At 39.2% G+C, this 12,139-nt stretch overlaps 1 protein-coding gene across 3 annotated transcripts in view; it reads right to left on the bottom strand.

The window, feature by feature from the left end:
* The window catches only part of KLF12 (Kruppel like factor 12), a 234,754-nt gene that overhangs the window by 163,854 nt on the left and 58,761 nt on the right, over positions 1–12,139 (bottom strand). For all 3 annotated transcript variants that reach the window (XM_030965666.1, XM_030965828.1, XM_030965753.1), the window contains exon 2: positions 6,172–6,235. In XM_030965666.1, coding sequence (XP_030821526.1) covers positions 6,172–6,192 — 21 coding nt within the window. In that variant the 5' untranslated portion in view covers positions 6,193–6,235. The remainder of the gene's footprint in view (positions 1–6,171; positions 6,236–12,139) is intronic.

Below are 12,139 nucleotides of genomic sequence, written 5' to 3'. Positions count from 1 at the left end.
TTTTTCACTCCCAAAATGAATTAAAAACCAAAGAAAACCCTCAACCTGACAAAAAACTCGTTGAACTTCAACAAACAAAGCAACATTTACAGAAGGATTGTGATCACAGGATGCATTTAAAAGCTCCCTATGACCTTAAATAATCAGATGAAGTTATCATACCCTTAGGGTTACCATACCCCAAGCCTTATCATCAACTGCAGTAAGTAATACAGATGCTAACACATTTACTAAGCAAGATCATAAAGGGTTATCTATCAACTTTCAGAAGTAGTTTAAACAGCACTCTACAGAACTGAGTTATGTCAGCAGGTGCTGAAGCAAGCTCTTAAACAGCTTTTACCTACATCCACAATTTACTACGCACAGACCATCCTCACCGCCTGTCTCTTTATGGAGAAGTGATCCAGGCAACACCAGCAAAATCTACCTTTGCTTGAAAATGACATTTAGTAATTTTCATGACTTGAACTGTGAGAAGAACATTTTAAATATTCCACATTCTTATCACATTTTTTCAATTCTAGACAAACTACTTTCCTGTAAAGTGCAGTATAATATGAGCTGCCTTACTCCCCCACACACCACCTCACATGAAAATTGCTGCCATCCTCTTTTATGCAATTCTCCATTCTTCCTATCTCAAAAAAAGTTTAATAAAAAAATTTTAATTAAAAAACCAATACACCTGAAATATTCCACAGCAGTTCCAAGCAGAGCAGAAGTCTGTGCAGACACTGGATGGAAACCCTCCACACCATGACTGAGCCAAAGACCTTTCTCCCAGTTATGAACAAAGCCTTTGGGACAACTTTGCTCTGACTATTTGAGAATAGAACCTTATTTATAACATGTGAAGATATCGGTATTGATTTTAGAGCAAAGCCTGAGATGTTGCAGAAGACCAGGCTTTGAGAGGGCAAATGTAACGTGCCCCATGAGTACTTTCTAAGCCTTTCTGAAGAGTCAGAGTGTAAAAAGACCAAAGCTATCTTCAATCAGTAAAATAACACTTCCCAAATATACTGCATTTTTTATATATAAAACTTTAAAACAATAGTTAGGATACCCCATGGATGTTTTACCCCCAATCCACACTGGCAGAAACTAAATATAAAAACAAAACCCTCAAAATCATAGCCCAATTTTATTTAAACAAGGTCAGATCACAATGCAACTGCTAAATATGATTTGTCCATAATCTACATGTATGTGTGTCACCAAAAGAGTTAGGAAATGAAAGGAATGTAGCCAAGATCCAGGATCCATAAACAAGAAACAGATTATGAAAGCATCTGTCTGGCAGAAATGAAGAAAATGAGCTATGTAGAAAAAATTTTATACGGCTGATCATAAGGAAAGCCTAATAAGAACATCAGGGTTTTTCCAGAAGTCATCTGGTAACTTTGTAAATGCAAGGGAAACAGGAAAGAGTTCATAGGCAAACTCACAAAGCTGAAGTGGTTTGTTGCAAGCCAGCTTAAATGCCTTTTTCTCCCTGGAAAATTTCAGTGTTGTAAATGACCCCAGCAATTTTTCAGTCATGGTCATTAGCTCCAAATTCACCTCACCCCACCTGCAGTAGGCCTGAGCCTACAGTGAGCAAACCTGGAGCTACAGCACACACCATGCACAGCCCTCCAGCACCCAGTGGGAAAAGACAGGAGCAAGAGACAGCCCAGTATGTGGCTGCTGATGTAAAGAACAGGAAAAAAAAGAAAATCACTGCTGCTCCTCCCTTTCCGCAACATAAGATTTGGGGAAAAGCTTTCCTCCCACTCTACAGTTTCAGCATTAACTTTTACATTTCTCAGTGACAGCAAGTAAAAGCAGATCTGTCCTATGAATATGACTGAGCTCCAGACAACTGCCTGCTATCTATTTACATTGTGAAATATTCATTAAAAATCAACTGTTAAGGGACCCATCTTGATAAATGCTAGACAACAGCTGAAACCAACAGAACTTCACATCCCCCTGCCTTGCTGAATGGGGCCATCAGTCATTTTTAAGTAGTCATTTGTTACATTGTTTTATCCAACTAATTTATAATCACAATGAATTAAGACAAAACATCAAACTACAGCGTCTTTGCCTGAGAGTAATCTAAACTGAAAAGCACATGACAAAAAGATAGATTGATGGTCAGTGCAAAGTAATTCCCTCGAGATTAATATATTTTACCAAGTTGATTTTTCTAGTCATAATTATATTCCAAGAATCCACTGAATTATGCTAGATGAGAAAGACTCCTTGAGAACTGCCGCTTTCTTTCCAGAAAAACTGCATTTGTTTGCAATACAGAGGGGACAGCTGACAAGCAAAACCAAACATACCACCACACTGTTACCACTATACTGACTATGCAAATAAAACCATAAAACTTCCTTGAAACATTCTCAAATACATTTTACAAAGCCATTTTATTATCACGACTAGACTTCAAAAAGCATGAAAAAGCAAAAAGATGAAGTCCAATGAACCCAAACTCCACACAAAAGCAGGGCAGACCCTGAATCAGATGAGATGACCCAGGGGCTTGCCCAGCCTGCAGTGGAGCATGGGGTAGAGCCCAAGGCCTGCAACCCGCAGCTATCAGGTTCTGCACCCTCCCATGCCCTGCTACATGCAGGAGCCAGAGGAGGTGAGGCAAGGGCACATAAGAGGTTGGGAGATTGCTGAAATGGGGTGGGCTTTCAACAGTTCAAGAAACATCTCCTTGAGTCCCTTCCTCTAAACAGCTGAGCTAAAGTTTGCTGTTGGTTGGTTTGGTTTTAGTTTTTTATTTTTGAAGACATGACACACAGAAAATTAGGAGTCATCTTTACACCATTAAACTCAGTGTTGTTCATCACTTTTCCACCATTAAATAACTTAGAACATCATTAAAACTGATCAACTGAACTGCCCAGTGTTATTTCTAGAAGCTTTCATGAAACCAGTGCGAGTGGTGTGATTGCACCCATGGCCACTCATTCAGTACAACCCAGATCTGTGCTTTTCCAATCTGAACAACCTCTTTTTCCCCTTTAGTTTTGCTCTCTGACCTTCTTTCAGTCCTGTTTACCTGGCTTTGAAGTCTTGATCTTTATTTTGCCCAGAACCTTTGAGCTATAGCTTTTCCATCAGTTACCCATTTCCTTGCCAGCTCCTACCCAAGTCTCAGCCCCCTACACCCCCATTCAGCCACTGTACACTGAAAAACAAACTTCAAATATCTGATCCAACAGACAAATGAACCTCTGGATGTAGCTGTCAGTATTATGGAAAATGCAGAAGCATCATAAGCTGCATGCATTCAATATACACATTTGCTGTCAGGTTTACTTTTGCATATTTCTTTTTTCTGCTAGATATTCATCTAACCTCATTTTATGAGACAAAGAATTATGCTCATTTTTCCTTCATCAGTTGCATATATGCTTAGATATCACTTATTTATACAACACCACATTTACATATATTTTGAGGCAGACTAAGGAAGACCTTAAATATACCAATATAACATACAGTCAATGCAATACAGACTGTTTACGCTCCCAACAATACACCAACATTTTCATGTCAGCAGCGAAAATCTTTCAAAACTAGATTAGTAGAGGAGCAATAAAACAAAAAGCTAAGGCAGGGTGCTGGCTGAAATCCAATCTCTTCCCTATTGGAGCCAGAACTTTATCAACTGATCTTCACAGTGACCACAGAGAAGCCTTCTCCACCTCTATTGCTTAAGCTTTCTGGAATCATTTCTTCCCAGAAAAGGAATTTTTAGCCTCGAACTTTGAATTCCTCCATGTAACCACATTTCTTTTCTTATTCAGTGATATGATTTAATCATGGTACTTTCCTTATATAAAAGACTATCATTAGGATTCAGAGTCCTACATTTGCAAAGGCTGCCAAACAGAATACATGTAAAGAAATAACTCAGAACCCCCTTCCTAATCTGCACATATTTAGAGCAGTTTCCCCACAATCACTGTGGGATGTTATCAGAAGGGCATGAGAGAGTGGAACTATGGCTTGACAAGAAAGAGGTCACCCTGTTCTCCAGTTCTTCCTTCCTCATTCCATCACTCTGTGTTAAATCAGAAAAGCAAAAGCAGAGAGAGGAACAGCAATACAGAGCTAACAGAGATACAGCTCTCATGCAATTACAGAAACCTGCAAAAAGGTCAAATTCTTCCAAGAGTCTTTTGCTTGATCTGGAAGCCATCCCTCCTCTGCACAGACTCTGGGTATAACAGCGCCTCTCAAGAAATAAATCCTTAACTTTTTCTGCCTTGGTGTCACTTCCCAAACCAAATGCCTAAGACATAGCCTGTCCTAGTTACTTCTCAATCCAACACAGAACATTACCACACTATGGTAGTACTGGTCTGTGCTGTCTCCTGGACAGCAAGAGTAGTCCACTGTAAAAAAATTATATCCAAAGACGGCTTACAGATAATTAGTTTGGTTTTTTACCCTCTCACACTTTCTGTCAGTGAAATGCCTCCCTGAGCTAGTAAATACAGGATTTTATCACTGCACTTCTGAATGATGCAAGTAAGGTTTGGAAAGTATCAGTTTTTCACTCTGCTATTCATAGCCAAGAGACCTGAGCAGGGAAGTGTTTGCTCTGCCACAACGCTGGCCCATCCCAAGCTATCAGACATCGGTATGGGCAGCAGCCGCTGACCTGTCAGCAATCAAACCAAAGGGAAATTCCTCAGCATTCTGTGCTCTGGTTTTAGCAGGCAACAACTGCTGCCTCATGTGGGCACATGGGCCCCTGACCCCATGGAAAAAATTGTGTACATTTCTGCACAGCTACTAATACCACTTTGTCTCTCTCAGGATTTAAATTTGGCTCTGGGAGGCTGGAGGTGTTTTCTGGGACCTGCAGCATACAAAGCAGATGTTCTATGGATGCTTCTGAAGATTGTTTTGCTGGCTGTTATTTCAGGAAACAAAATTCAAAGACACAAATGATTCCCTGAAATCTCATGCTGCTTGTGAATTTGGAGGTAGCTGGAATCAGCATGTCCACTCTCTGTTGCGAACACTCAAGAAGTTAACCTAAAAAGGAATTACACTCTTCTGTATCCAGGTCAGTAGTTCATATACTGTAAAACTTCTGAACCACTAAGAGCTTGATAAAACTGAATTATCAGTGAGAAAAATAAGACCCTGTCCTCTTGAACTACCTTCAAGAGGTTAACACAACTGCAGACTTACATTTCTTGTACTGAACTAATACTGTGCTTTTGAAAAACAAAACCTGGGGGTTTGCTGGTTTTTTGATTGTTTCCATCCCTGACTGGGATTCAGAGGTTGACAGAAGCTCTCAAGGAAACAGGCTTCCCACAATAACACCCCTACTTGACTATTAGAGTTTTCAGAATGCTTTATTTAGCCAAGCTGCTGCACAGTGTCCCCCTGGACTGTGCCCTGCATCCCAACTGTACCACATCCTGCATTTGTCAACACAATTCATTTGCTCTGGTGTAAATCCACAGGCAGCATCAGCTGTGCTTAAACAGCCTTGGTGGGAATTGGTTATCATAGCATCCCAGAAAAAGATTATCCCTCATAGTCACCAATAACTCAGATTGGCAGAGATCAAAGGTTGGTGTATTAAAACAGTAGCCAGTCATGGAGCTCCACCAATAGCTTCTTCCTTTTTAATCATCACAGAAAACTCACACTGCAAAACAACCTTCTCTCTATCACAAGAAAACAAAGTACCAAGATAACTTCCAAAGAGATCATCTCCTGTTTGACTCCTTAAACAGCACCTGTCAATATGGCATCTGAGTGCCACTCCACAACATATTAAGCATCACTATGAGTAGCTATAATGGAAAACAACACCCCTCTAATTCTCCCTTCATCCTCGCATGGAAGAATGATGAACACCTCTATGTGTGAGCCCACTCAAACACCTGGCTTCAAAGGAATTGCCTATTTCCTTAACATACTACTGGTTTTTCTGCTGTACATTCAGGTATTGTCAGCAAACATGGCATTCAGCCACGGCTGTTCAGCTACAGTATTCCCCTGCCTCAAAGACAATACAGCATACAAAGCTCAGGCCAGTTATTTAGGCTATTCTGTTTTATAACACAGTGTAAATTTTTGATACTAGCATTAATACATGTAATGCATATGGCTGTAAAAATGTCAACCAACTTTTATGGCTTTCCTCTTCATATGAATATTCAGTCATCCATTTGTCCCTAGATCCACTTCAATCCTGAAAAAGAAAATATTAAATCATTTAATCCATGTATTTTCTGAGAAGTTCAATAATTTCTCAAGTATGTTGTGTATGTAAATACAAAAAAATCTAACCACAGACATCTATTCCATAGTAAAACACAGCTCAGAACAACAGTAATTTTATAAGCACTTGAAACAAAAATCGATAAATACAACAAAAAAGTATATTGGAGAAAGCCTTATGTTTCCTGTTAACTAAGGATTTTAGTCAAAGCTCTGTGTTTTTAACTTCTGAGCTGCTATTTCAGCTCACCAAATCCCAGCTGCTTTAATAAGTCTTCTGAGCCCACTATGTGCCAGTACCCTGCGTTTGTACAGGTAAACTTTCCAGCAGCTACAGAGGGCAAGCATTCTTTACCAATATTTCAAACTGTATTTCCCGGAAATACTATGCATGATCCCAACAGTGACACATTAAAAAAGTGTCCAAGACCACCACAAAATCTGAATATGTATTTCTTCCAGAGTTTCCTATAGACACATGATCAGTTCAGTTATGAGGGCCACAAAGAACAGAGGGCTGTAGCATCCCGCCTGTCAAGAGGGGCTGAAAGAGTTGGGGTTGCTCAGCCGGGAGAAGAGAAGACTCTGGGGAGACCTTACAGCACTTTCCAGTACCTAAAGGGACTACAAGAGAGCTGGAGACGGACTTTTTACATGGGCACATAGCATAAGATGATGTTCCAAACGAAATGAGAGATGTAGATTAGATGTTAGAAATAAATTCTTTAGTGTGAAGGTGGGAAGGCATTGGCACAGGTTTCCCAGAGAAGTTGTAGATGCTCTATCCCTAAAAGTGGATGGTTCAAGGTCAGGTTGGACGAGGTTTTGAGCAACCTGACCTAGGGGGTGGCAGCTCTGTCCATGGCAGGGAGGTTGGAACTAGATGAACATTAAGTCTCCTCCAACTCAAGACATCCTATGATTCTATGTTAATCTATAAAAGAAAAAAACATATAGAGATTCAAATATTATATTATGTTTTGTGAGGCTCCTTCAGGTTTAAGAAAATAAACAAACCCAGTAGTCCAACTTTTTTAAAAAGCCTTGGGGGAGAAAAAAATCTTCAGATGTTCAAAATTTAAATAATAGACAGGATGTCTTAAACCCCTTGACAGAATATGTGCATGTATCTGGAAGCAAATGCTACTTACATATGTCTCTCTTAATAATGGAAATGGTGTGAAGTCAAGAATCTAAATCTGCTGTCAGATTTACTATAAACAATCTGCTGTTATTTTTCTGTCATTCAAAATAAGGTCATCCTTCAAATACCAGTAGAGCATCACCTGCCTGATTTTAAACCACATTCCAGTATTTCATTACTGCTGTATATACAACAACATGACAGGTTTCCAAATACTACACAAACTTTTAGAGAGAAAAGACAAGAAGGCCCCTTAAGAAAATAAAAATAGTCCATTCATACAGTGCGTTATTATCACACTGACTAAACATCATGCCTTTGTATTTTATCTCTAAGAAAATATTAAGTTTAGTAGAAGAAAGTAAGTTTCAAATATTTGTATGAATTATAAAAAGCTGCAAAGTTAGCACAAACACTGACCTAACTGAATACCATAGACTGTAAGCATGCTAACTGTTGTAGACCATTTGTCTTCTCTTGTGCATCTTGTAGACTCTCCTTTCCTTTTGTTATTTAATCTCCCTTGGCATTTGGATTACTTCAAAATTTGGATTACTTCAAAATTTCCTTTTTTGATTCCTTTTTTTTTTCTTTTAAAATTGTACACTTGAAGAACCACCTTTGAGTTTATAGCTGCTCTTTCCTTTGTGCTCTTGTCCAAAAACAGGACAACTGGACCACATTTTCCATATCCTGGACTTACATGATGTGGTCACCTAACCTGTACAGGAAATTACTCAGTCATTTCCCTTTTTTAAATTAAATGCAATGTATCCAAAAGCTTCATAGAGTCTCTATGAGAGAAGAGAGAGTCTGACTTGTAATTGTTTCCAGTTCTCCAGGTTTTCTCATCATTACTCCTCTCTACATGCACACAGACACTCATGCTCCTACAGCACAACTTAGCTTCAAGTTACACACCAACACTGGAGTCCTATTATGTTACGGTGGCTATGGTGACACAGCAAACACGGGTCTGTGTTTCAGAACTAACAAACCACTACCCAACCAGCCAGAGCTGCAGCTGTGGTTCTGCATTATTAAATCATGTCCAAGGGTCCTCCTCATGGAAAAGCTACTTCTTTAGCAATGACAAGTAACTGGGTTTCCTTATTAATGCTCTTCAGGTCTGCACAATTAACAAATGCTAAATTGCCCACATCCTTGCACCACTGGGTGTTCTCCTTTATGGAAGGGCTTCTATTGTAGGCTGCTTTTGAGAAGAGCAAACTCTTTTCCTCTGAAAATGGCATTTAACTAGTAACTTTGCAAATGTTTGCTTTGACTTCATATGAAAGGACTTTGAAATGCCTATGATAAAATGGCCCATCCATTCTGCCACGTGTCACCACCATGAAACCCGCTTTGGACTTTGGTTTTCAGTCCCTTGCAGTGAAATGTTACTTTCTACTATCAGGAATATGAAATCAGACATTGAAGTCCAAGTAGAAACACCTTCCATTTGCATCAAGCAGGAAGAAAATCTACCCAATGAGACAGCTGCACAATATTTCTGATTTGAAACCTTTAAGTTAAAAAGGCTCTTTAAGTAATCATAGAGCAAAGTACAACTCATTTTCAACCAAAAGAATAAAATTTAAGTCGCAAACACAGAATTACGTCCTCTTCTACCCAAGCCTAACTTGCACCTTAAAACAGTGTTTTAGGACCCCAGGAGTTTATGAATGCCACGAAACATTAGATTCCTTTCTCTACAGCAAGAAGAAACCAAATAAATTTGGTTTGGTTAAATTTGGTTACACCTAGTCCATTTTGAAAACCTGTCTTGATCAGATTAGATGCCCCGGTAGTGCCACCCCAACCAGCAGAGCCACCCCCTGGTAGAGCTGAGCAAGACTCCTGGACCACATTAAGGAGCATGAGAAGAGTTTCAGGACAATCTGCCGAGCACATTTCAGGAAAAACAGAAGTCCCTACGGATGCAGAGGTAGCCATACCTCTACAAATAGAACACTTTTGAACATATAGACCCCCATTAGCTCACTAGTTCACAAGTCCACACTGGTATCACTTTTACTTATCTTTTACATACTGATAATTTTAAAGGAAACTCACATTAATACATTAACAAATTACTCCTTGTGCTATTTTTACTCTTTTATAATTCAGATAGGTATGAGAACATACATTTGGTAAATACCAACTCATTTGCAAAGTTAAGTCATTTGCTGAATCAGGATTTACTAACTTTTCCCTCTACAAAACAAACTCCTTATGTGGACATAAGGGGGCTAGTTACCTCTTTACATTATCTATTTTATTTTTAAAGTATGCATTTTTCTTCTTGAAAGCCCTCAGACCTGTATTTTGACTTCTGCAACCCCTTTCAAAGGCCCTGAGTCACACTAAACCTCCCCAAAACCAGCATGACTTCTCCCAAACTCATCAAGACCACCCTGACCATCAGGTAAGGCAGGATCACTGAAAGCTCAGTTTCAGCACTATTCAGAGAGGAACACAGGTTATCCTCAACCTAGTGTTAAGGATAGCTACCCTTGCAGTAACAGTAGTCACACACTTGTCCTTTTTCCCTACGTTTCTGACTCTTGCAGGGACATTCATAAACTCCATAAAGTGACATTTTGCACAAGCTACAGATAAAATATATATTAACCACAAGCTACAGATCCACAACAGTTTTAGACACTTAAAACTGATACAGGATAGGAGATGCTGGCATACAGTCCAGCACTGTCCTGAGCAAATCCCAGTCTTCCTCCTGCATTTCAAGAGTCTCTCTTTTCTCACCTGGGTCTGGTCCCCAGGGTATTTGTAAACTGAGTGCTGTACCACTGTAACTGAAACTAGCCAATACACTTTGCTACAAAGCTGTCAGCAAAAAAAAAAAAAAAAAAATTGAAATTCCAATATAAGGCACTGTCCCACCAGCAGTCACTACAAGCTGCAAGGCAAACCATGTAGTACAGCCTAAAGGTCATCCAGTTCAGGTTAAGTGTAACTGCAGACCTCACAAGACCAAAGGATCACTTGCTATACATCCTAACAACTGTGATAATAAAGGGTTATTCTGTCTCCAGCTGCAGTTTTTGCTAATTTTTGATTGCAACTGCTTTAGGACTTTAATATGCCAGCCCCCACACCAACATCTTTGTTGCTCCTCTGTAACGTCATAACAAAAATATCTAAAGTTGCTCAAAATATTTCTGAAAATTACCTTAATGTTTCAACTTCTGGTTTTCAGGTACTTTAATAAAAGTAAAGAGAAACAGGAGGTAGAGAGTGGGATGCTTGTTGCTAGGTGATACCTAGCTCTCTTGAACTCCTAAAGACTGAAATATTTATCCAGACTCCCACAAAAAACGACATCTAGCAGAGAGAAGAGACGCACGCATGTACTAAAGCACATCAGGATTCAAAGCAAGAAGCAGCAACCCTGCCACCTGCTTGGTCCCTAGGGCACCCAAGAAGACTGGAGTCTGGGATGGGGATGGTACAGCTCCTCTTAAATATCTACCCCAGTTTTGCTGAGCCTTTAAGGAGCGATGCCTCCAACACATTCATGCCAAATCAGAAGGGTCTCAATGCCATTGCAATCAATGCAGTGCAAGTAAATACATCCTTGGCTACCTGACCATAAAGCAGTGTTCTTTTCCTGATGCTTGGGGTACTTTTCCCCAAAGCACTATACTCTGACAACAGGCTTCCATTTAAAAAAAGGCATGCAGTTGGCCAAACGTGGATGAACAATAAATCAACTGAACACACAACCTTCGTGCCGTGTTCCTCCTGCTCCTCACTTTAAAAGGTTTATACTAATCGTTCAACAAGTGCTTACACAGTCCTTCAGCAGAGACTTAGAGGAATAAACATTATTCTTTACAGGGTCTTTTATTTGACATTAATGAATTATTCTGAACTGAATAGCCTCAAGGGTCAATCCCAGACCTTTTGGGTCTTCAAGATTAATTCCAAAAACAATTTGTTCTCCCTAGAACTTAAATGTCTGGTTTGACAACTATTAAAGTTTCAGAGAAAGACTATGTCTTTCAGTAATACTCAAAAAGCCTTGCTACTGGATCAATGTACATAAATGAAATTACAAAGTGTATGTGCACACTGATAACATCTTAAGTGTAAAATGGGACTTGGTTAAACTCTGGAGAAGTAGTGGAGTCCTCAAATAACTGGATTTAGGTAACAATCAGCAGCCAATCTAGAAGAGTGCAATAAATTGCAGGGAGCAGAGAAAAATACAGCCAAATACTACTCCTTGACTTCTTATTCTAAAAGTAGTGAACTTTGACACCCAGTCGTTTGAAAGGATAGCTCTGAAACCTTGATACTCCCTTCACAATTCTAGCTTAAACAGAATGACATTGTTTTTCATCAGATCCAAATGAAACAAATAGTGATAAACACAATCACCTATCACTTTGGGTAGCTTCTCTGACATACGGAAATGCTCATGTTACTGTGTAGGACAAGGTCTGTCACCTTATCCTCAACACACAGTTCAAACTCTCTTAGAGTGAAAATTTTATTTAGCAGCCTGTGCACTATGTCAAAGGACTTGATGAGCCTTTTCTTGTTACAAAAATTACAGCTTTTTTTTTAATATATACATACACACACGCTTGTATGTATATATTAATATGAAAATATGTACATGTTCGGTCACAAATTTGATTTTTTTTAGTAATTTTCTGAAGGAATGTGCAGAAAGAATACTTTCTAATATATCAGTCAAAA

Source organism: Camarhynchus parvulus, chromosome 1 (assembly GCF_901933205.1).
Source record: "Camarhynchus parvulus chromosome 1, STF_HiC, whole genome shotgun sequence".
Lineage (NCBI taxonomy): Eukaryota > Metazoa > Chordata > Aves > Passeriformes > Thraupidae > Camarhynchus > Camarhynchus parvulus.
This window is presented reverse-complemented; position numbering and strand designations above follow the sequence as displayed.